This window comes from Zonotrichia leucophrys, chromosome Z (genome assembly GCF_028769735.1).
Source record: "Zonotrichia leucophrys gambelii isolate GWCS_2022_RI chromosome Z, RI_Zleu_2.0, whole genome shotgun sequence".
Classification (NCBI taxonomy): Eukaryota; Metazoa; Chordata; class Aves; order Passeriformes; family Passerellidae; genus Zonotrichia; species Zonotrichia leucophrys.
In genome coordinates, this window is record NC_088200.1 from 4590123 (window position 1) to 4616379 (window position 26257).

The 26257-nt window shown below is 38.9% G+C and overlaps 1 protein-coding gene across 3 annotated transcripts in view; it reads right to left on the bottom strand.

Annotated features, from left to right (window-relative positions):
* Positions 1 to 22722, bottom strand: part of PIK3C3 (phosphatidylinositol 3-kinase catalytic subunit type 3) — a 66460-nt gene extending 43738 nt beyond the window's left edge. For all 3 annotated transcript variants that reach the window (XM_064735544.1, XM_064735545.1, XM_064735546.1), the window contains exons 1-12: positions 22583 to 22722; positions 20343 to 20531; positions 19691 to 19834; positions 17261 to 17390; positions 13330 to 13416; positions 11266 to 11361; positions 5387 to 5458; positions 4186 to 4290; positions 3629 to 3721; positions 3259 to 3444; positions 1822 to 1976; positions 530 to 617 (exon numbers count right to left, since the gene is read on the bottom strand). In XM_064735544.1, coding sequence (XP_064591614.1) covers positions 530 to 617; positions 1822 to 1976; positions 3259 to 3444; positions 3629 to 3721; positions 4186 to 4290; positions 5387 to 5458; positions 11266 to 11361; positions 13330 to 13416; positions 17261 to 17390; positions 19691 to 19834; positions 20343 to 20531; positions 22583 to 22650 — 1413 coding nt within the window. In that variant the 5' untranslated portion in view covers positions 22651 to 22722. The remainder of the gene's footprint in view (positions 1 to 529; positions 618 to 1821; positions 1977 to 3258; positions 3445 to 3628; positions 3722 to 4185; positions 4291 to 5386; positions 5459 to 11265; positions 11362 to 13329; positions 13417 to 17260; positions 17391 to 19690; positions 19835 to 20342; positions 20532 to 22582) is intronic.
* Between the last annotated feature and the right edge of the window lie 3535 nt (positions 22723 to 26257).

Below are 26257 nucleotides of genomic sequence, written 5' to 3' on the forward strand. Positions count from 1 at the left end.
TCTTTCCCTTTCAGTCCCATTCCTATTATTTGTCTACCTTTGGCATAAACTGAATATAGTCCTTGGCAGAAGTAAACCAAGACAGTGTCTCACTCAGGTTCAAAAAAGATGACATGTCAAAGAATACGAAAGAAGAGACTGCAGAGACTGAAATATCTGGATAACTGTTTTCTATTACAAGACTGTTTTAGAACACCCTGAACACATGCAGTTTTCAGTGTCTAATCAGTATGTGATAGCCTTTGCTATCACATAATAATTTTCTCCTTTACAGAAGAATACTTTGATTTCGAATTCCAGGCCCCCAGCTTTGCATACTGTGATCATGGACATAAAGAGACACTCTGTAATGAAATTCAGTTAAGCCATTGCTATTTTCTTAGCATTTACTTTAAATCTATATTCTTTGGGCACTTTAAATATTCAGTGAGATTTACCCAAAGGATTCAAATATTTGAACACAAAAGCAAGAAACAGTACCAGGTCACTAGAAACGTACAATAAATAGAAAGTAAATCATGTGACTTACATCAAGGTTTTCATTTTCTGCAAGCTCTTTCGTCTTAGAAGTAAGAGGTGGAGAGGAAACAGGTGGAATAGGACTCATAATCTGGGAACTACACAAAGGAAAGCACGTAACTGGTAGGATTCAAGGCTCTTGCTTAGGGGCCAGGGAGCATCCATGGAAATCACAATGAATTTCACTTCCACAGCATAATAAATTCAGAAAACTGGAAGAGTTTCTTCGCTACCTTTCTTTGAAGGTAGCATCCCAACCTTGTTTCAGAACAAACTGCATGAACAGCAACTTTGACAGCTGCAGTTCCTGAAAACAGCAAAAATCTGTGCCTGGAGAGCTATACAGTTTATGCCTGTGAAGGACATTCACTCAAACAAACTTCACATTTTATTAAATCTTCCATTCAAAATAAGCAGACATAGATATGAATTCAACAAGTCTGCATTTTCAGGAGCTTTCTCAAATGTTCTAGGATGAAACTGCTGATGCACAACACCTGCAAGCACTAGTCTTTGGAATGAAACTACACAGAGCAGACAAATGCTTATTTGTAAGGCAAAGTTTTCAGATGGTAAATTTACCTGAAAAGAAGTAATTAAAGAGCTCTCCTAAGATCTAAGAATCATTTGAGCCTCAAAATACACCACCCTTCCCACAACACCTACTTTTACGGCTTTGCAGAATGATCAAAAAATACACCCTTGTGTTACAAGTCATTAGAAGCTTATGACTGAAAACTCTGAAAGTCTGTAACAAATATTCACAGAAGACTTTGGTTACCAAGTTCATTTGCACTTTGCTTAACACTTTATTAGCTACCTCAGTCTTTCTTTTGGATTCCTGTAAGACTTGTTTCCACAAGTCTACACCTTCTTTTGCAGAAGCAGAATGCAATTTCTTTTCACTTCAAATTGACTGGACTTTTAGATCCACATTCTGTGAGGAAAGCAGGGAGTGGAACCTCATATAACTTCAGTGAAGACATCTTAACTTTTGCAAATACAGAAGGAAGCAAGAGCAGTGATTTTCCTGCTCTACAGAAGTTTTCTTCCTTTTGTGTACTAACAGCAAAGGCCACAACTTTAACATTGTTTGCTCTGTAAACTATGTATAATCAGGAAGCACATTTCATTAATGATCCAGATTTGCTAGGTTTGATTTTATTATTGGGGGTTTTTTTTAATGTTCAGATTACAAAATAACATTATGAATATGCAAAGCTCCCCTAAAAAGAAGAAACAATTTAATGTCTTAGAATATTACATGTTTCTGCCTTTCTGCTGGAAGTCTAAGCTTCTTACCTGTCAATTTCTGAAGCATTAGATCCAGATGTTGTCATAGCTTCTGACATGGAACCTTGACTGTCCCTCTTGCTAGGCTCCAGGCCATTCTTTATGTCATCAAAGTTTTCATATTTCAATGCTTGGACTAACTGTAGCAGGTACATCAGCAAATCCTTAGGGGGAAAAAAAAATCCAAGTGAAAGAAGGGTGTCAGTCAAAGAAAACTAGAACTCCTTCTGTTTACAAAATTGTAATTTACAGATAAACTTAGTCAAGATTTAGTGACCTCTAATAACACAGAAGTGGAAGTCTCCCTAAACAAGCAATGTACCATAGCAACACTGGTGCTGGATGCAGTTTGACTCCCAAAAGATAGTGCATTATCATTCTACTATTCTTTGCTACTCAAAGACAGTAAGTACTAATTTAGTGAATATTCAGGTGCAATTGCTATGTTAAAATTCTCTTTCGTTAAGCTGCCCTAATTGCTTCCAGTATTCACAGAATAAAGCTTCCAATTTGTGTCTCAAAAGAAGAAAACTGAAAATTCAAACATAAATTGTACTATGGTATCAAGAATGGAAATTCTCTCTTCTCTTATGGACTATTTTTTTCATCCTTTGTGTAGCTGGGGATCTAAGAGGAAAAAACCACATATCTAATCTGTTTTAGATTAAAGAACAGGTTTTTAACCACTTACTGTCTAAAATCAGCTCATTGCCTTTACTGTTCAACTTCTTCTGTTTACTTACCTTCCAATACTTTGTAAAAGGTACATTTTTAATGTCACAGCAGTATGACCTAGGCTATTGAAGTAGGCTTGAAAAAATACAATTTATTAATGCTCCCTATTTTAAATTCCATTGATTTCCAAAGAATCAAGAGTTATGGTAATACATTCAAACCTGGGTTTGCTTTTTTTTTAACTGTCAAAATAAAATATATAAATCATTGACATTTAACATATTAGATTCTATTAAGTGGGCTCTATTTATAATCACAGCTCATCACATTCTAATCAGTACACAATTAGAAATCATTTCCACAGATAATCTATTCATTTTCTTAAGCAAAAGAGTATGATGATATACTGAATTCACCAGATGGATCTGCTGAAAATCCTTCCATTTACTATTTAAGTTCAGAGCACTTCCGCAGGTTAAGACTCCAAATTTATCACTTGTTTTTTGGTGAGAGCTGTTTTACCTTGTTTAACAAAACCAGCTACTATTGGCAGTTCATGCTAAGACAACTACTAATGTGTGACACTTAATTATGTAACAACTGCTCCCCAAAAACCTTACAATAAATAGCAACACAGAGAATCATCTTTTGTTTTCCTTTACCAATATTCAGGAAAATGTCTTGAAAAATAGCAAACATTCCAAGGACTCAATGAGATCAAAAATCCTGGGACCAGCTGACTTTTCCATGTACCAACAGAGCAGTGAATACCTCATCATCAGCCTGCTGAAGCCTGGCGACAGCGTAGCGCCGCACCGTTGGGTTGCTGAAGTGAGAAGACAGAAGCTCCAGAGAGTCTTCCACATCCATGGGCTTCCACTTGCCCAGCAGCTCCAGGGCTTGCTTTGCCTCTTGTGGTAGATCCCAGTTGACACACTTCAGGAACTTTGTCAAGGCCTAAACAGGAGAGTGGACAATTCATCAGTAGAAAGCTAGCCAAAGGAAATTATTTCAGAAACTAATGTCTCACGCAAAGGTAGAAATAGATTCAGATTATACTTACGTAAGCATGGACTTGGAAAAGCTTACTGACAAGGGACAAAGTCCCTTCCAGCCCAAACCATGTAACAACTCAACTTACCTTCTCCTGATGAGTAAGGTAATATCTGAACTTCCACACCAAATCCTGTTCCTCATACGTTAGTTGCTTTGTTGGTGGATAACTCACTATGATCTATTTGATACAGTCAGAAAGCAAGTTTAAAAACAGGCAAAATCAATAAGTTAAGAAAGTATACTGTGAGAAAGCACAACACTGACAACACAAGAATAGCTAGGGAAAAAAAAGAAAAACTTTCCAACAACACAAAGCTATGGTATCATGGTGATGCTTCTTCAGTTACATGGTTGATTGAACTGACAGTGCAGGCAAACACAGTTGCTTTATGTGTACCACTCACACCTACATGACATGCACAAAATACACATTCTTAACCCCCCTAAATGGTTAAAAAAAAAAAAAAGAACAAGCACCTTATGTTCCTTTCTGAGTTGGACTCTTCTATCTAAGCACTCTGAAACATTTAACTCATGATTTTCTATAAACTGAAATTAACTGTACTTTCCTTAAACTGTCACCATATATTATTACCAACCTACCTAATAAAACTGAACTTAGCCATCATATGACTGACTTACATTAAGCTGGTCTCGTGTAGTTGCATTAGGCTTCAGGTCATGATCAGAAGGTCCACTTCTTAAACTTCGAGCAAGTTTGTGATGTTTGCTTTCTACTAAGTTCTCCTAAACGCAGAGGGTAAGTCAATATTTATAAATACTAAATTTCAGAGAATATTACTATTGAAGCAAAACCATCTAGAGAAGACTCACCAGCCTCTTGAAAAATATATGAAAATGAAAATTCAAACCTGAAAGTACAGCATCTTCTGGCATTTTTTATTTGTTTATTTTACAAAAAAACTCCTTTAATAATACCTGGAGGATTGTTGGGAGTTTTGAGAGTCTGTTTCAGTTTCTGACTTAGCATTAACAAACCCTACCTTGCCTTTTGTTGAATTGCTGCGAAACGTAAGCATTTCAGTCAACACATCCATGATTGACAGCACTCAAACGTGCTAAACACTTCATAAACATTTTCTTTAGGATGATGTTTGCAGCATAAAGCTTTGTATGCAAGAAAAAACATCTCAAAAACTTGTCCCACTGTTAATACCATGTTAGCAACAGTAGGAGCCACAATAGGAGCCACAGTGCCAACGAGTTTTCAGCAGCCAAGGCAGTTTCCAGCATTGTCAGACTTGCTATTGCAGTGTTAGATTACACGGTGCTCAAACAGTGTTGCCAGTACAAGCCCACTTACATTAAGGTTCCCAAAGCTGCCAATACCAGTCCCACTGAATTGGCATCCACAATAATGGAAATCTTTTCTAGAACTGTACTTAGGCACTGTCTACATGAAAGACAACATACAAGAGAGTGTAGGGAGAAAATGTTTTAACAGAGGAAGCGACCAAGAGTTATTGCACCAGTCCCTAAATTCTACATTCCTCTTCTTCAGCTCCCTCTTATCTTCCCACCCTCTAACCTCTTTTGCCAACAATCCCCCTTCTCTGCTTTCTTACATCTCAGAAGCAAGCACATTATGCATGGAAAGAAGGAGGTGAACATAAGCATTAAATCAATCCTTGTATTTTAATCTAGCAGCAGCTGAAATAGAAAAAAAAATACAAAATTCAAACCCACTGATACTTCTCAACTGGTTAAATATATCTTGCCACTGGAATTTTAAAATATTTAAGATGGCAAGCTTTCATCTACATTTATGAAAAGTTCAACAGTAACTCTGTAATACAGATGGCACCACATGTAGCATGCTTACCATAGACATCTGGGGATCAGGAATCTTAACAATTTCAGGACTTGTTAAAATTGGAGATGACTCATCACCATCCTGAATGACAAAAAGTTGAAGGCATATTAAACATTTCAAGTTTTAGGGAGAAAATGTATCACATTAATGCATTATGAACTCTACTACAGTAGAAGAATGATTCAACTGCTGACAGTTTTAAGGGGAAAAATAAAACAATAAACAGATTATTTTTCTTGTCTTTTTCCCACATGACAAGCGATTTGGCAAGACAGGTGTAAGTTAACAAGAGGAGACACAGCTTGACAGCTCACTACTGCGATGCCACACAGGTGAGGGGAGAAATTTGCCACTATTGTCATGTGTCCTCTGGAAGCATGAAGAGAAACAAAACCAGGCTCTGTATTTCCACCAAACCCACACAGTTTTCCAGAAAAAAAACACCACGTTGCTGAAACCACCTCCTAAAAGTTCAACACTTTAAAAGTTCAACAGAAAGATGTATGTAACCTTATCTCTCAGAGGTTCTACATGCTTAGAGTCTAATATATGCTGTTTAAATAAGGAAGGGAAAAGCTACAAGATTCCTGTTTGAACCAGACATAAAAAAAATTAAAAGCCTGCCACCGAATTACAAAAGTAGCAACTCAGTCTTCGAGACACACAGCAATGTACTGGTTTTGTACTTCATAATACATGGAGTTCCTGAAAGTAACTAATATTAATAAAAGCTATGAAACGACATTTCATTTAAAATACAGAATAAAACAGTCAAACTCGGAACAAAACAAACTCAGCATGACATGTGCTCTGCCATATTTATATTGAGTCTGTTTTCATTTATTTTGCTGTAAATTTGAGATCAGAATAAAACTTTTTGACATAGCAACATTTCCCACAGTAACTAAGTTTTGAGGTAACTTGCTCAGGTTTCTTTCTGCCCCCATCCTTTTTTTTCCCTACTTTTCCAGTCACGTATGCCCTTTGGGGTAGCTATTTTTTAATACTTTTAAGAGGTAACTTTCAAAGGAGAGGTTATTTCAAGGGGGAGAATCATTTGTCACTAACAAGATACATGAGTTTAAAATTGCCATTAACCACACAGGAGAAACTTCTTTTTTTTTCCTACTACATACATTTTGTGTTGCTGGCTACAGTAAAATATCTCTTATTATTAAAATGCTTCTTTAAAAAGACATTTTTAATTGCATTTACTAGCGTCCTATGCATTTCTGAAGTAACAATTTTGACAAAATTCAAAGTAAAAGCAGTAAGAATACACATATCCTTCCTAGTTAAGGGAAATAAACACACAGTCTGCCTGCGGCTGATGATGGTCCAAGAATGTGAGCAAGTTGCTTTTCTCATTAGTCTTTGAAAAACAAAAGCATGCACACAAGCACTGAAGAGGCAAAGATGACATTTGCTTACAGTATCTCTGCTCTAAAAGCATATTGCCTAAACAATGAACTTAGCTCTGACCTCACTGCACAGAAATAACAACATCAAAGTATTTCCATAATAATAAAATATGCTGCATCACTAACAGCAGACTGAACTGGGCTGGAGCGACAGTGACAGATCAGCATTCACGCTGAACTAAGCCTCTGCCATCTCACCAGGCAGAATGGTCTGATCATGTCATAAAGTCAAATGATATAAAAAACAATGAAATTGTTGCAGGTTGGTGGAATCCTTCTCATAAACACATCTGATGACAGACTGACTTCTATAAACCTGTAAGATATTTCTTATCTTCCAATTCTAAACTCTAAGGCTGCAATCTGACTTTGCCTTTATAGAAACACAAGATTCCAATCTCTCAGTGGCAAGTCTCCATTCTGTTTAGAATCTTCACACAAAAACCCTGTATGAAAAACTTGACACTGGAGGGGATTCAGTAGCAACAAGCTACTAACTTGCTACTAACAAGCACTCAAACTCTTCAGAGTATCCAGGTCCCATGAGGATTCTCTAGGGATAAGCAGTAGGAACACCCTAAAAAATTGCTGTTTTTTCCTCAGTGAAAAAAATATAAAATCACATACATTAACTGAAAAAGGAAAGGTTTCAGCCTGGTGAAGTGGAGCATTTACCCCACAATTAGAAGTCTCTGAGAGATATTAAAAATTCAAAACTCCCCAGGATGAGAATGACAAAAGCACTATTGTCTAAATTTTGCTTACTTACAAAACAACAACAAAAAAGCCTTCCAGTGTGTCATGTCAAAATGTTTATAAATGAAGTGATGGTGTTTTTTCCCCCAAGACTAATGTTAAAAGAAGGATTTATACACTCATTGCTGGCAACCCCTTTTGGAACCTTTCAAAAGAAGCATGATAATGACTGTTTATTTAAAACTCTTTGAATGTAGTCAGATCATGCTGTAGAGTGAAGCTGACAAGTTCTAGCTATTCAGTTCAACTACCAGGAAAACCATTCCCACTGTTTCACTGCATGACGGAACAAAGCCTTAAGCCCAACCAAAACTTGCCATGAAATCAAGTTTTTCCAAGCATTCATGGGACAAGTAACAGTGTCAGGAGCAAACATTTTGAAACAGACTGCTTAAGGAAATACTCAAGAAGGCAGAATGACATTAGCTGTCCCGTGAAGGATGTCAGCTGTTTAACTACCCTTCTGTAATTCTCCATTACACCTTGAGAGCAACACATGCAGCACCACAACCCTGACCATACAAACTTACTAAACCAAACCAGCGCCCAAATTAGCACTTGAATTTGGCCAAGCGCATACTTTTGAAGTGTCTTTCCTGATCATGCCCGTATAGACGGCTTTAGTCCACGTCATGGAAATCTCAGAAATCCCTGACATCCTCTAACTGCCAACAACCACGTGGGATGTGATGAAAGACAGACCAGAGCACAAGAACAAGGGCAGACACTGGGCCTTCAGCAGCCTCCTCCCTCAGTGAATCTGCTCCTCTTGGCTGCAACACGTACCGGCACAGGCAGAACCTGAGATGACCTGCTACTATGCCGCCATGAAACAAAAGCAACATCAATACTAAACAGCACTAACTGGCTTTTTAAACTGCTGTGTTACAGAGCTCTGCAGATATTTCACTACACTAAGGTCAGTGTGGGTGACTTTATACAAATATTAGAGTTCATTTAAGACAGTTCACAAAATTTGCAGAATTTTCCAAACCAGCAACATTCCTCTGTACCTGCCTGAAAACCAGTTTCAGAGCACAAATAAATAAGGAGATTCTATTTATCTTATTTTTTAACCATTTAAAGTAACACCAATGTGAACCAACATCTCCCCCACAAAAACAAAAGGATAGACAACCACTGGTATAGACAGTACTTCTTCCTTTAAATTCATGAAAGATCTCTGATAATCAAATTTATTTATCTTTTTTAATGAACTGGATGCAGCAGTGCAATCATTTACCCAAAGACATGTTTCACTTGAAACCTGCACAAAAATACATTAGTGATAAATGCTGGTGTTATTTGTACTTGGTAAGTCACTCAGAATTTCTGCCTAAATGGAGAATCAAAAGTGATGCTGTCATTACTAGCAGACCCTATCCCTCATGTCTTGAACACTGTATTTAAATGAAGTTAACACAGAACATGGAAGGAGACACTGCCACCTCACTTCATTGTAATTGAATGTCGAGTCAAAGGACCCCAAATCCTATCAGTCGCTGTTTAACAGGCTAGTTCTTCCTAAACACTTGAAAACAAATATATCAACAAAACTGTGACAAGTAATCTCCACTTTGACTATCGGTCACAAGCAGGTGACAACAGAACCTTCTTTCATTATGCTCGGTGCGGCGGATTGGCGATGGCCGACACACATCCTGCAGACGGTAATTGGAAGCATGACAAAACTGAGAAAACAGGCACTAATTTATGTACCATTTCCCACTGCTGTCAGAAAAGGGTCAAGAACTTGTTGGAAAGCTACTTTGTAACAACAAATCCTTCAAAATACAGTTAGTTACAGCTCTAACATGTACTATTACACATTCAATTACTTTATTTCTGCAAGAGCGGTCAATTCATAGTTATTCTGCTCCATGCACTTTTAATATGCTTCAGAAACATCTGTTAAAAGAAAGATGCATGCTCAGAGTCTGAATCTTCTTTCCTGTATTGTGCACATCTAAAAAACCACAATGATGGAAAAAAAAGAAGTCACGTGTGTAAATCAGGAATAATTCATCCATAATGGCAGGTTGCAGGAGGTAACAGAGAGAAGTCATTTTTAGGAATGCCATGCTCATTTATAAGAAGAAAAGAGCCAAGAGGACACAGAGCCACATATGTTTGCACCTGTGAAGCATGTTCTCATGTAAAGAGCTAGCTGTTAGTAAAAAGTTTCGATATTTTCATCATATCCTGTTAATGCTCTCCAGACAAGTATTTCCTTTATTTCCACAGAAGTAAATAACATTATTTGTTCATGGGGAAATCTGACACATTGTAGATTTTGTTGTGATTTGTAACACAAGAAAGTTTTGCAACAGTACAGTCCTCTATAATTGCTAGTTTTAGGATAAGCGTACAGATGTACTGTAAAAAAAGCTATTCTAGAGGCAAAAAAAATTTAGAACAGGTGGAGAGGTCTCACTGTCAACTACAGCCCCCAAAAAAGAACTGCTAGACAGCTGCATAAGACCCACTTTCATCCATATTACCAAAATTCACCAAGAAACTAAATTAAAAGAAAAACAAAGTCACAAAATCAACTGTCCCCCCACAAAACCAAATAAAAAGCTCCAACCAAACACTGATCTCAGAAAACACTCCTGAAAGCCAAAAAACTCCAAGTCTTCCAATACATCAAATAGCTGAAGCAGATTCTGACCTGTTTTCTCTTTTATTTCTTTAATCCTGCTTTTTGCTATTTATTGCTGTATTTTTCACTACCTTCTTCAAAAATTGTAAGTCAGATCACAGCTCTTTCAGGCCAGGCCAATCAGTAATAGTCATATACACAGAAATACAATCCATTTTGCATTATGTTAACATTCTGTGTAATGAATTAAGCTTTTAAAATTCTCAGAATAAATGCTGCTTAAAGTTAGTGCGTCTGGTCTCACGAGCACACCAGCTTCTTTTCCTAACATCTATGTCTTTCCAATAAAGCTGCATTATTCAGTAACTTTCTGACTTCTTATGAATCTAAACATGATGAAATATCTAAGAAACAATTTTATTTGAAAACAGATTATAGATAAATTGCTTTTTCCATCTCAGTGGGTCTTTCCACAATACATAGAGTGACAATGTCTTCCAATACCACACCGGTGTCTGTAAAGCTCACTGTCAATCTTCCATCCCATTAAATTTTAACTTTAGAAAAGTACTGAAGATGGTGCTTTGCAAATCTGTTGCATAAACAGCAAGGAAAGATGAGAGACATACCAACCTAGAAGTCTTTTACTTAATTGCTCCACAGCATTTTCAGTATGAAAGACTAAACTTCTATATTTGTTCATTTTACAGAAAATGTTCACCAGCAGAGCTCCTGTGTCAAGTTTTAATAACTCATCTTCTATAAAGTTAACACTCAATACAGGTACATATGCTCCGGATCTAAGTCATAATTTTACATACAGCTACTTGGAAAGTACTGCTGGATGACTGAAGGAACTATAAATCAGAAAGTTTTTAATCACTCACACTTGTTAAATTCTGTAATCTTGAACTCTATTACACAAATGACTGACATCTGCAATCATGTTGCATCTATAGTATCTGATTTGTATGTACATAAACAGTTGCCACTGACAGCTGTCTGCTGCTCTACTGCAGCAGAATATTTCATCTCAGCAGAAAAACCCATTCATTTTAGGTGCATATGCTGCTTTTTAAAGACAACCATAAAGCCTGCAGGGCACATACCTTTTCGTAGTAAACTATTCCATATTCTTTATCATCGCACTTGACGCAACGGAATTCAATCATCAGGTACATAAAATTGGAGCTTCGTTTCTCCCTCTGAGGAAAGAGCCACCACAGATGTGTATCATTTTTTGCAGGGCATCAATCTTCAGCATTCTCAGTACAGCAATTACCCTACTTCCTTTGTGCTGTAACTGATTAATTAGGTTATCAGCTGTTGCAGCAATTATTTAGTTAATCATTTCATAGAAATACTTGAGACCATATCACCTCCTTTCTGACATTCTTACTACCTCACGTTCCCACTTTGCGACACATATTCATACTTAAAAGATGAAAACCTTTTTATACCTTTAGCTGCGGGCTAAAGGTATAAAAAAATGCAATGCAGGAATAATCAAATGACCAGTGGGTAATTGGTGTTTGCTTTTTTGTCTAAATCATTACCTATAATTATGCACATCAAAGTAAAAAACAGAAGATATAGGAAAAACAAATAATTTTTTTAAACCACCTCCATAAAAGAGACAGAATAAACTTGGACTACAAGATTAGATTTGCAGCTGATTCCTCTTCAGAGGAAGATTTGCTCATGTATGCATTTTTTAAATGCTCTACCAAGAAAAAGTGCCTGGAACTTTAAAATCTGGGTGAGAAACAAGCAAGAAGTTTAACAATGCATAATGTAATTTCAGTTCATTTAATGCATTCATAATGGCTTGACTTTCCAACATAGACAAAGTGGCTAAAAAAATTTATTTCACTGTATTTTTACTGTCAGTGATAAAGAAAAAGCTAAAGGGAAAAAATAGGATAAAAAAAAATGATAGGCTAATTTCTAAAAAACATCAAAATATTTATAGAGGCTTATAAAACCAAGATTTTAGCTAAAACAAAAAAATCTGACTTCCAAATCTCCAGTTACCAATAAGACAACAAAGATCTCAGGGCACAGGAAAAAACAGAGTTCTTTCATGCAAGATGAGTCTAAGAAATTAAACAGTTTGAGCTGATTTTGATCAATGAGGGTTAAAACCTCATTTAGGAATTAAACTATCAGATTATCTTATTTCTAAAAAATATTCATTCAAAACTACAAATGTCTTTTCTTCACACTCAAAGTTAAAAAAATAGAGTTGAACAGCTCTGAAGCCAAGAAACAGGTCAAATGTTTAAAAAGCTCCCCATCACAACCTAAAATACTAGAGATAAGTTAGTCATGCCTAACAGTGTTTGTTTCAAGCTGTTCCAAATTATTAATAATGTCTATGTTCCGTGATCAAGTTCACTTGAAGCTGAGAACAGCTAAGACAGCTGTGTACATGGTGATGAAAGGCTGGACATAAGCTGGCCATGTGCTCTGGCTGCCCCAAAACCAGCTCTGAGCTGAGCTGCTCCTCAGCAGGTCAAGGGAGGGGTCTCTGCCCCTCTGCACTGTGAGACTCCACCTGCAGAGCTGCATCCACCTCTGGGGCCTCAACATGAAAAAGATGTGGCCCTGATGGAAGGAGTCCAGGAGGACACTAAGATGCCCCAAGGGCTGGAGTACCTTTGCTTTTGAGACAGGCTGGGAGAACTGGGACTGTTCAGCCTGGAGAAGAGGAGGCTCCAGGGCCTGAAGGGGACTTGCAGAAGAGCTGGAGAGAGACTTCAGACATGGGCAGAGTGAGAGGACTTTACTGTGAGAGTGCTGAGGCCCTGGCACAGGCTGTCCAGAGAGATGGTAGAAACCTCTTCCCCAAAAACATTCAAGGTCAGCCTGGACAGGGCCCAGAGTATCCTGATCCAATTGAAGATGTCCCTGCTCACTGCAGAGGGGTTGGACTAGATGGCTTTTAAAGGTCCCTCCCAAACCAATCTGTTCTGTGATTCTCATTATGGCTAAAGTAAACTTAAAGCTTCCAAAGTCAACTTTAAGCTTCCAAAGAATTACTTTTTTCTTCACCATTTGCACTGGCAATTGAAGGAAATAAAACCAAGCAGTTAAGTCTCCTAAAGAAGTGAAGGTTCCTATTAGCATGACAAAACCCCCAGAATTCCAAACCTGACCCTACAATGACTTACCTCATTGATCATTTCTATTTCTCTAAAGGTGAGTCTGTCCAGCCAATCCACTTTCACCATGTGACCTTGCCGATGAGACTTGGTGAGCTGTATGAAAAAAACCCACAATGATAACATTTAAATTGCTCAGAGCAAGAAAAAGAACACCAAAGTTATGACAGAGATACTAATATGAAATCAGACAAAAAAAATAAAGGAACTGAAAAAACTGTATTCACCTTGTATAGCAGACACATAGTGACATTGTACACACCTCGTCAACAGCCAAACCATGCCATAAAAATAAGTCTACAATCTAAAATACCAGTCCCAGCAAAGACCATAATAATTATCCATGCACATCACCTTTGCATTTTAAACATAACAAAAACAGGAACCTTTTTCTTAACTAAAGTCACATAAAAAAGACATCCCATTTTTGTGTTACTATGTTTCATATAGTAAAACTCAGCAAGCTTAACAAAAATATTGTATTTGATGAACTATCTGTACTCAATATTTCTGCCTGTGTCAGCCTTTCCTAAACAGAAAAGGCTGTTTCCAGACTGAACTATAACTGGGTCAACTGAAGATCTTAAAGAAAGGCACAGACAGCTCACTTTCTCCTTTAGTCATCTGATTAGTAGCTCCAGTTTTATTCCTATGTTTACAAACTGCTGTAGCAATAACAAGAAAGTTGTTTAAAGGACTCATTAAGAATGGAAGACAAGATGAGAGCATACTACTTGTATAGTATGATACACTAACACTATTTTAAAAAAATTTTTTATGATAATTTTTTATCCAGCAGAAGACCACACAAATATGAAGACTGCTTTTTTGACTGCTAAGAAATGACAGGTATTTTGAACAAAAATCAGTAGTTATTGCAGAACGCAATAGACGTAGAGGGACCAGAAGACATGAAGTTCCTTCATCTCTCAAAGAAATTAGTATCTGTCTAGAAAATGGCAAGCAAAGAGACCCCTCAAAATTATTCTTATTAGAGGAAAGGTTATTATTTCATTAACTTTGTTCTGTGCTCAGCCTGCCCACCCATGAGCATCTGAATGTGAACAGGCCATACAGTGACACTGTCACTTCTTGCCCAGCTAAGGACAGGCAATAAAGAGACCTAGGACAGCAGGAATGAAGGTACTGGATGCAGGAAAACACAACACCAGCCTGCTGCTTCCACACAGAACTGGAGATGGTATTAGTACAAAATAAACAACACAGAAGATTTAAGACTGGGATACACTGGGAGATGTCCAGGTTGCACAATCTGTCAGATATGTGCACTAGACCTTCCATAGCTCAACACTAGAGGTACACTAAAAATAAAAGTCATTATGAAGACAGAGAATTGAAAAGTTTGCACCGATTTTACTGTTTCATTATTTGCTCTAAAATCCTCACTAAACTGATGGTTTAACAGTACAGGCACAGCTATATTGGGCTAAAGTTTGTGTAATCAAAGTCTTGGAGAAAAAAACTTGGTCACAAATTCTTAGTTCATTTTCTTGTTCACTGCACTAGAGAATAAAGAAAATGAAAGTTATTTTGTGTATTTCAGAAGCAAATAATTAATATTTTAAAGCTTTAAACCTCCCTTATAGAGGAAAAAAGTTGTAATACAGCAATTAATTAGGTCTGCACACAAGACCTGGAAGATCTGTGAGGATATAGATATACATGAAGAATTTGCTGTTTTGATCTAATAATTACAGTTTAAAATAAGAGAGGAGCTAGTATCCCCTTCAGGGAAAGAAGCATTTATCATTTGCTACTAAGTAAGATGCATCCCTTTAGACAGTATCTCAACATCATTATTACCTAATTTCATTCAGCCAGCAGAAGGTATGATGGAAATGAATGGATCAAAAAGAACTTAAGAATACTTTAAGTAGAATAAATTAACACACCACTCATGGGAGAAACCTCTTAATGTCATTCATGTATGAGAATGCTAAAATACTCTTCCCATTAATATTCCTTAGTACTCAAAAAATCTGCATTCACAATGCCTCCAGAATGTAAAGCTGTGGTGTTTCCATCAGTAGCAGTTTTACTCACAACATTCACGTGTTTTGTGAGAGCACAACCACATGGCACCTCAACATCCAAGGGGAGACTTGCCACAGTATCAATTATTTAAGGTAAGGTAAAACACTTTGACCACCTACTCACTGGTTTTATACAAATTCTATGTATCAATAAGAAACACATACAGACAATAAACTCAGAAGCATGTCAAGAAATGAGTTGTCTTTCAGACCGAGAAAAGACTCTTCCCAAGCTCTTCTCCAAAGTTACCTCTTATCTGCAAGATTCTAGCTTGGGCTCTGGTACCAATATCAATCAATAGCACAACACTGGACAAGTCTGTTCAATAAACAGAAAAAAAACACCAAACAAGAACAACAAAGCCCACACAAACTTACCATGTACGTACCTAAGCGCTACCTTTTTTACCTATATTTAAATATACCTTCACACAGAGTAGTATGAGAAGGCATTCAGAAACTGGTCAATAAGTCACAGAAGAACTGAAGCTGATTGTGTTTGAGCAATGGCTATTTAGGAGTGACACATCACAAGAACCTCCTCTGCTATGTAAACAGCTGTGCAAATGAAACCTCCCATAGATACACGACCCAGAAACACTAATTTCCCTAGCATTTGATGGTAAAATGGTTTTATAAAAAGGACCTCAACAAAATATCAGTGAAAACACTCCTCTTTCAGAAATTAGCATCTCCCAAAACAGCTTTCAGAAGAAAAGAATGGGGGCAGTTATGTTATTAGCTTTCTGTTAGCCATTAACTACAACTCTCAAATAGGATCTGAAAGAATTCCCTCCTACTCCTCAGAAGCCTTAGGCCATCATCTTCCAAATGCCAAAACAGAATGATCTATTTTAAGACTGAAGTACTCTATTTTATTTATGCTTTTTGAGCTAGAGAGAGTGAGTGATAATGTCTGCATAACAGAACTAACATGAAAGGCATGGCCTACACTTTCAAAGTCTTTCCCAGAAACCTGGAGCATCCATCATATAACCACATGACAAACTGGAAATAAGAGTTGATATTTAGTGTCTTTTTACAAAGACTCCTTAGGCCAGAGGGCATTTATTCTTCTATGATCAAGAAATGGGGCATCACTGGCTTTAATGAGCTTTCCATTATAAATTCAGTGCAAACTACACTAATAAAACAGAGACCCTTAAATGAAAGTTAATCACTGTCATAAATCTCTAGATGAGAAAATGGTTCTCTCTTTCATTGGGAGTCCCACAAAGGGCTGCATAAAGTCTGGGAGACCAAGATTAAGAAAAAAAGTTCACTGAATAGGTGGACTGAGCAGTTTGGAAAGCTTGGGGTAAGCTTACCTGAATAATCAGAGATCTTCTAGTAAAACAGCCCAGTAACTAACACACTCAGACCAATTTCAGTAGTTTTGAGGGCAAGAATACACTCTGCCCACAAAAGCTTGGAGGCAAAAACACTAATGTACATATTCATGAGCTTAAATGAATGAAACTTGGGTTAATTTCTGCAGTTCTACTCAAGTTCTTTCTAATGTACAGGTATGACACCACTTCTGAACACTCCTCCACACAGCCTCAAAGATAAGGGATGGTCTCTGAAAGAAACCCAAGTGTCCTCACATGTCACTGCTAGGAGAGGCTCTTATTAAACCTGATGGAATTTTGTCTTTTAAGCATCTTCAAGACATTTTCATGTTTTAATTCTTTACACAGAATTCAGATCTTAAGTTGTTCCAACAAACTGCTATGTGTAATAGAAGGTTTTTTAAAAAAACACTTCAGAAGCAATTAAATATTATCTGCTTTACTCCTTTGTATAAATCCTGTGAAACACCTAAATAACCAAAGAAAGAGAGCTATCATGGGAGAATAAAAGCAGGTTACTTGCTATTCCATTACCTTTGCCAAGCGGCTCATTTGATCTTCAGAGACTGTACTGCTGGTTCTCCCAGGAGTTCTGGTGGGCTCAGAGCCATCAGCTTCTACATTGGGCCAGACTTTCAAGTCATGCATTCCTTGTCGAAACATACTGCAGGGAAAAATGCAGAATCACTTCAGGAAACTCAATATAATACAGCTGTCAGGAATCAAAGTTGAGCAGCAGCTGCAAGAAAATGAAGCTGATTCCTTTGTCAAAACTACAAAATTGCATAATTGAACTCTACTGCACAAGTGCCTTGCACCTTGTGCTCTCTACAACCTTTATTTTACTGGCACATGGAATTTAGAAGAAAATTGTGAAGTCAGAGATAGCTTATTCGGCAAGTAGAAGAAAAATGGGTCATTCCCAAAGCCAGTGGGGTGGTACAAACACAAACTAAGGAGCAAGCTCAACCTTCATAGTTTTATTATTTGTAATTAAGCAGAAAGTATTCCTCTTGACTTGCAAATTGTAACAGTAACCCTAGCTCTGCCAGTATGAAAAAAATGAACTAAAAAGCTACCAAAGTTGCATCCAAAGGTCAATAGCCATAAAGCAGCCTTCTGAGCTGCCAAATAATAATAATAATAATAAAAACATACCAAGAAAAAAAATGCCAAAAACTCTACACACACCACTTTCTCCACCAATGCTTGAAATTGAATTGATAATTGAAAGTGCGCAGTGAACAGAACTTTGCAGGGTAACTGACCACATCTTTTCTCTGCAAAACCCTGCTTACCTTGCACATTTGTGCTGATCCACCCATAAAAGATGCCCCAAGAAATCAAGTGCATTCATTACCTTTGCCAATAGGAGCTCATCGCTTTGCTCTAATAACTTCAGGTAAATACAATTGACAGGAATATTTTAAAAAGTGGACCATTAAAAATGGGAAATAACAATTAGAAAGACCATCTGACCTCAAATTTACACACCATTTCATGGAGCATTACTACAAGGGTTTTCTTTTAAAAACAACAAAATACAAAAATTTTTTGTTGGTTTCTCTCCATCAACTTCATCTGAGTTCCACATGCTGGAAGTAAGACTTATAATTGAAATTTATTTTTGTCTTTTTCCAGGTACTGTGCTTCAATGCTTTAACAGCTGCCAGCAGTCTTTGGGGCACAGTCCAATTGATCAGGTTCAATTTTTTGCCTTAAGGCAATCTCATCCTTTTTTGTTCAAGCAGCATCCTCAATGAGAAAGATACAACCTTTCCTTTTGTGTTCAAGCAGCATTCTCAATGAGAAAGATACAACCTTTCTCTACAGTCACTTTCTGCATTCAAACATCATTAGAGCAGCTTTCCTAATGATTAAACTTTTCCTGCACTTCAGTCTAAGTGAAGTCTTTCTCCTCATCCACTAGCAAGACAAAACAGGCTATTTCTCCCCAATTTCCAGCACTATATACACACTAGAAAAATGTTCCTACATTTTTTTTTCAGCCTGACTAGGCATAACACTTCCTCCATCCCACCTACTTTCTAGACATTCAATGATACAGACTCCCAGTAGTCAGAAATTTGACTGAAGTCGGTTAGAAAGAACAGAATACACCCCAGCTCAGTGTAGAAGGAAAGGATAGGAAAAGAAAAGGGTACAGAAGTGTCTCTGATGCACATACTTGTAAACCGTTTATGAAGTCAAAGTTGTTCACACATTTTACAAGAGCACTGTGATGCGGAGCCACACAAAATTTAAGGTTCACTCTAAACTACAAGTCTGCTCCTCTCTTTTCCTGGGCACCTGCTCCCTAGTCTGTATGTGATAACAATCAATTGCAAAAAAGTACCTGTGCCTCTTAATTTTCCTTAGACCACAACCTGTTTTCTGTCTCCTTTGCACTTAGGTAAGATTCTTTCAAGGTATTGTTGACCTCACAGATTATTACTGTAATCCTTCCCACCTTAGTCTTTACCATCCACAAATTTACTGAACACACTCTCTACTGGATCACAGCATATTAACACTGAAAATTGCTGATTTACTGAGTGACATTTTATCCCCTATAAATAACAGCGCATTCACAACCTCATTGCAAGCCAATTAAACAATTTTTAAAAAGTAATCAGTACTGGCATCCATGCAGTACAAGGGTGTAGATGTGAAGTGATTTCAGCACTTGCCTTTAAAATCCAAGCTTGCAGATCGTCAAAAAAAAAAAAAAGGAAAAGAAAAAAGGTGCTATACAGAACACTTCTTTTATGCAACACTGCAGCAAGTGTGAAATCACACTCAGGAATAATCAAGAGCAAATCACCTATGTATCTGATTTTTCAAACATGGAACTGTTAACCTAGTTAGAAAATATTTAAAAACTTATCTCTCATAACCCATGTCACATTACTATTCACAGGTGAGCTTTAAATGTGCTTTAAATGAGAAGAAAAAGCAGTATACCCATATTTTCCAAAGAGTGAGACCGTTGTTCCTCCCACAGGAACGGCTTTACCAGGTCCATATACATCCCAGATGGTCAGAGCCACCTGAGCATTCCGAGGCAAATCTGGATACTTCACAGGCAGTTTCAGCCATTCGTTCCAGCTGCAGAGAAACACCATTTATTAGTTATAAAGCTTTACACTTCAGGTTACTCTTGATAAGTTTAAATAATAAATAAAAGCTTTACAATTCAAGTTACTCTCTAATAGCTTAAATAAAATTTCTCAGGGCAAATGGACTATTTTCCAGTGGGCTTTAACTATTCAAACACCATGACTAAAGGCTACACACCAAAAGAAAAATATTCTGGCTTGATGACTGAGTAGCAAGGATCAGGCTGTCAGTGAACAGCATGAAAATATATCACTCCAGGCCCCAGAAGTTACTTGAAGCAGCAGGACATACCCAAGAACACAAGTAGCAATTTTATCACTTACCCTTTACACAAAAAGGTTGTTTTTGTGCTGGCTGGATAACACTAACTATCCAGACACTTGAAAAAGCATAAGCCATTTTATAGAAGACAAGAGAATCAAATCTTTCTGACAGAAACAAATACTTGGTGCCTCACTAATTATGAAGAACATGAAATAAAAGGCAAGCCACTTACTTCCATCTAGTGCTAAAAGCCTTGTAGGAAGTTCTAACCGGAAGAGCAAGCGGCTTCCCCTCTGCAAACACCTGACAGGTTACATACAAGTCAGAGCAAGTCTCTTGGTACAGTCCCGAGAACTTCAGCATCGGATCTTCTAAGAGAGCTTTGTAGCTTTTCTGTTCTCTTTTCCCTTCCAGACTTCCTCTATGGGGGAGAGGGCAGGGGAGGAGGAAAAGAAGAAAACATAATTGACCAGAATTTATTCTATCCACAGTAGAAATCCTATTGCATTTCCACAGCTTACACTTAGATTACCCAGAACTGAGCCTATTCTTACTTTGCACTACCACTTGTAGTGAAATCCAAACACCAGAGAGGAACTCAGGATGTGAAATGCTCGGCAAACATAGAATGTATTGCTGTACTGATTTAGGCGGGGGTGAAGGGAAAAGCAGGGAAGGCAAGAATTACTTGTTTGTCTTTTAAATGGAGGCAACTTTTTCTAGTACAACCTGTGGATTCTCAGACAGAGCTTAAGTAGGGCAACAATAAATAAGAAGACATATGCTGCTATTATTAAAATAGACAAAAACAAACATCAGATTATGTGTGCTTCAAACACTATTTGGAAAAATAAAACCCAAAACAACTATAAATAAGTTGAGTAAGTAAATTTTTAAGATCTATGAAATGTATGACCGGTTTTGGAAGTCAGTCATCTCTTAAATCCACAACAAAATAAAGTTCACTTAAGCAGATTGTTCAAATAAAATTTGGTCAAAGCCCTGCAGCACTTTGCACAGGTACTATTATGAGGAATTGAGCTTATGAGGCTTCAGCTATACTACAATGAAAACAGACACGCACATTAGATATCTGTCTGTGGATGCGCTAGTTAAAACAAAAACAAAAACTAACAAACAAAAAAAAAATAATTGAGGTGATGGGAAAACATGTAAGATCAATCCTCCACCAAACAAAAATCTATTTGTTTTCACAAAACCATTCCAGAGTAAATTAACTAGTTACTTGCACAGAACTGACACAGTACATTCTAAGGATGACATACACTTCTATGTGTTAAAACAACAACAAAAAAAAACCTGCTAGTTTTAATTTTGTTTGGTGGAATGAACTATCAAAGAGGTCACATTAATCTGATTCCTGATGGCACAGAACAGTGTGGGCTGGCAGGGACCTTAAAAATCATCCAGTTACAACCCTTGTCATGAGCAGGGCCACCATCCACTACCATCACTTTTTCAGAAATTAAACAACCCTTAACAAGCTTCTCCAAGTTAGCTTGCCAGAAAAGTGCAAGATACTTTAATGCACCACCATTGGGGACACTACATTTGAGAGTCAGCCACATCCCTCCTACTTCTCAAACTTCTCACTGCTGTGATGAAGTAACTTAAAAAAACAAGCGAAAAATTAAAACACTGTAAGGTAAATCCAGCTTCAACAAAAGTGCTTCCATACACTCAGTTAGGAATATATTTACATGCTGCAGCACCTGGATCTTGCTACAGTAAAACACCCCAGTAAGAACACCATGCTTTCACAGGAGCTTGTAAACAAGCAGCAAGAGTGTCACCAGTTTATCTCCTTCCCTTAACACTCAGGATTGAGCGGTGACACAGCGGTGGCCCTCCAATTCCTGAAGGGAACTTAGAGGAAAGAACAGGCAAGATTATTTACAGAACCATGTAGTGACAGGGCAGAGGGGGATAGCTTCAGACAGAGTAGATTTAGATTAATTAGGAAAGAATTCTTTACTGTGAGGGTGGTGATGCCCGGGTACAGTTTGCTCAGAGAAGCTGTGGCTGTCCCATCCCTGGGAGCGTTAAAGGCCAGGCGGGACGGGGCTGGGACCAGCCTGGCATAGTGGAACATGTCCCTGTCCATAGTAGGGGGTGTAACAGGATGGGCTTTAAAGGTCTTTGTAACGCAAACCAATCTGTGATTCTCTGACAGGTGAGAGGCTCTGGGAGCCAGCACTGACAATCGCTGCCTTGGAGCACCTGAGGACACGGCACACCTGACACGCGTTCGCAGCACAGCTCCAACCCTGCCCCTCGCCCGCCGCCTCCCCGCGGACCGGAACGCGGCACCGGAGCTGAGCCAGCACCGCCTGTCCCCGGACACGGCGGGGCTGCGGCACTACGGCACCCCGCCGAGGGGCGGACGGCCCGCTACCCCCTCCCAGGGCGGCAACGACCGTTCCCCTCTGAGCCCCGACGCTGCTCACTCACATCTTCAGCTGCACGTTGATGTCCAGGTCGCAGCTGTACACATAATAAAGCCTCTCCGTCTCGCCCATGGCCGCCGCCGCCGCAGCAGCTCCCCGCCCGCCCCCTCAGCGCCCGTGGGCAGCAGCGCCGGCCTCCCTGGCCGCGCTCCGAGCATGCGCCGCCGCCGCCATCTTGAGTAAGGGAGGAAGGAGAGGTGCCGGCCCTTGACCAAAATGGCCGCCGGCCCGCGGGCCTCCCCCCCCCCCCCCCCCCCCCCCCCCCCCCCCCCCCCCCAGCGCCTGGGTGCGCGGAGCGCGACATGGCGGCGGCAGCGCGCCGCAGCGAGGTAGCTGCGGGGTCGGCTGCGGGCCGGATGGCTCCTGTGCCACCTAAGGGCAGAGAGGGATGGAGCCTCGCAACAGCACCACAGAGTGTCCTGAGTTTGAAGGGACCCAGAAGGATCATCGAGTCTAGCTCCTGGCCCTGCACAGAATGCCCTAACTACTTGGTAGGAGCCGTGTGTCTGAGAGCATTTCCCAAATGCTTCTTAAACTCAGACAGGCTTGGTGTTGTGACCACATCCCTGGGCTGTCTGTTCCAGTGCCCAGCCACCCTCTGGGAGAAAAACTTTTTCCTGAAATCCAACCTAAACCTTCCCTGACTCAGCCTCAAGCCGTTCCTTCAGATCCTATTGCTGTGGCAAGAATGAAGAGATCAGTACCGGCCCTTCCTCTTCCCCTCATGAGAATCTCGACGACCGCAATGAGGTGTCCCCTCATTCTCCCCCAGGTCTAGCAAACCAAGTGAGCTCTTAAGGCTTCACTCCCAGACGATTCTCCATCCTCGTGGCTTCCTTTGGACCCTCATAGAATAGTTTGGCTTGGAGGGGAACTTAAAGCTTCTTTATTTCCAACCTCCTGCCATGGGCAGGGACACCTTCCTCTAGACCAGGGCTCCCCTCAGAGCTCCATCCCACTATGCCATTATTTATATATAAAAGTTCAGAGTTAATAACTTTTCCAGCAAAGCCCTCCATTACGATTAATTAAGTAGTTTTCATACAAGTTTAATCTCAGCTTAAGGAAAGCGTCTTCACCAGGGCTGGGGTCACACAAGGGTTCTACATCTGGCACAGCCAGCCAGAAACTACCTACAAAAACTGCAGAAACTACAACTAAAATATTATAAATTAATGTATAATAAAAAAAAAAAAGTTTAGTGTTTTGAGAATTAATACAGACTGTGAGCACCTTTAAGTGACAAATGCAGAAACTAGGCATATAATCATTATTATCCTACACTTATTCTCTCTATGTAGGCAAAGCAGCCAGCACTGACAAACAGAAGTTTTTGTGTTTTATGATGCACCACAACTGCTGAACTTCTCAGGACTGCTGAACAAAAGTATAAAAAGTGCTATTTTGCTCTAGCTCACTGTACTTAAAACACTCTTGGTCCTGTGGAAGCATCCAAACAGGTGTTCTCTCACAGCACAGCTCAGACAAATAAGTAAGTAAGTAAGTAAATAAATAAATAAATAAAGTCACCTGGAATAATTGTCACCTGGAAGCAGTATTTTCCATTTTCAGAGCAGGACAGGGTTTACAGGTGGATGTAGAAGGATGTCTTGGCCAGTCTTCTTCTGCAAGTCAGCACCTATGAGGGAATAGGCCAAAGCAGAGGAGCAATGCTTCTTTTAAGTGAAGGACTTTTTCACCGCAACACTTTTTTTCCTCCCTCAGGTACTGTGACCAAAAGGTCTTTCCTTTCTGTTTTTCTAAAATAAATAGGAAACTAGAGAAGTCCATAACTGAGAACTGTATCGCTAAAATGAAGTCTTTGGTTTCCAGCACTACCCCACTGACATGTATCATGAGTGCAGAACATAATTTAAGTATAATTAAATTAACAAATTCCTCTGCACAGTAAACATGACTTTTTAATCTATCTTTTCTATCTTAATTCTTCACTTTCTGGTCACATTTTTGGTTTCAGCAGTCCTGGCAGCCTGCTGAAACCATAAATGTGTTTGCCTGCCTCATAATTTTTGATGACTTCTGTTTGTTACTTTGGTTCCATCTCTGGGTTTTTTTACATAAAATCTCTGCTTTCTGTTACAGGAATAAGCAAACATATTTTTCTCCTTGGGTGTGAAGAAAAAGTAAAACATAAACCTGCAAAAAATTAAAAGAGAAATAAAACTCACTGTTTTAAAGCTAAGCAATGTATGTCTCTGTGCACAAGCAATAAGTGCATTCACATGTGTGTACCAGTTTTGGTATGATTTTTTTGGTCAGGAAAAATTAGATTATTTTTCAATTAATTAAATTAGTGGTATCAGTTAATAATCTCACACTCTATTGCACCACTATAGGCATTTTCAGATAATTATTAAAGATTTGTTTAAAGAGAAAAAAAAAGGAAAGAGCTAAGGAAAAAATTACAGAAGGCCTCTGAAAAAGGCATTAAAAAAGATTTTTTCAGATTCCACTATGTCTAACTAGATAACTAAATTAGGTGAGACAAAAGAAGAGAAAAATGTTTAGGAGAGACATTTTTGACAATAAAATTGAAGAAAGATGCTATTTCAATCAGAAATGTCACTTTATACCACTTTCTGATATTAATAACCTTACATTTCTAGGTTCTCATATACTGCCACAGAGGCAGATAGGAAGAGTATTTTTCACCTTGAAGGGTCCCGAAGCACTTGGAAGAAGCAGTGATGAACATCCAGGGCCATTGCTTGTGCTCTGACGCTGTTCTGGCTGGAGGTGATGGGCATCTGCACTGCCACACACCTGCAGCCAGTGAAGCTGAATGGGGCCTTTCCCTGTGGAGCAGATGCTGAGCTGGATAAGGACATTTTCCTGTTTTATTCTCTGCTGCCACTTCTGTGTGTCCTTCACTTGCCATTTGTGGCAATCTGTACTAAATGATAAAAGCATGCACCATGGGCTGTTGCTCCTGAGTCAGGTAGTTCATATAACTCACAGCTACCCTCTCTTGATCTGGCCCCTGCAGAGTGGTCCATCCATATCCCAACTGGTCAATTCTTCCGACTTCTGAGCTTCAGTGACCACTCTGTGGCCAAAAGATATGATTATTTATGTGTGTGTTTTCCAGCTCTAAGTGCTGGATTTAGTAGCAGACTGTGCTGGCTCAGAGGAGTCTTGGTTTCCCTATATCTGGAAATGTTCAAGGCCAGGTTGGATGGAGCTTGAAGCAACCTGGTGTAGTGGAAGGTGTCCCTGGCCATGGCAGAGGAGGAGGTTGGAACTAGAGGATCCTTAAGATCCCCCTCCAATCCAAACCATTCTGTGGTTCTATGATCATCCGGATTGTTTTACTGCCTGTGGGAATGTTTTGTGGTGTGACACCTAGGGCACATCATGAGAGCACTTTTGTGGTGGTTGTGTTTCTGGTTTTGGCCTCCTGAAGTAGGGCAGGATTAGGATTATTTCAAGTGTTGCATTTCAAATGAAGCACATCTTTTCTCCTGTTGCTGATATGCAGCACACCCATAAGCAAACTCTCCTGGCAACTCTGCTTGGGTTTCTTCCTTAAGGAGACTAACAAATATATGCCACAACAGAGCCCAGGAGTGAACTAGTGTGCAGCTACATATATGTTGATAGCAGGAACACGTTCTGGAAGCAAACCAGTGTCAAAATTCCTGATGCTCCAAGTGCATGA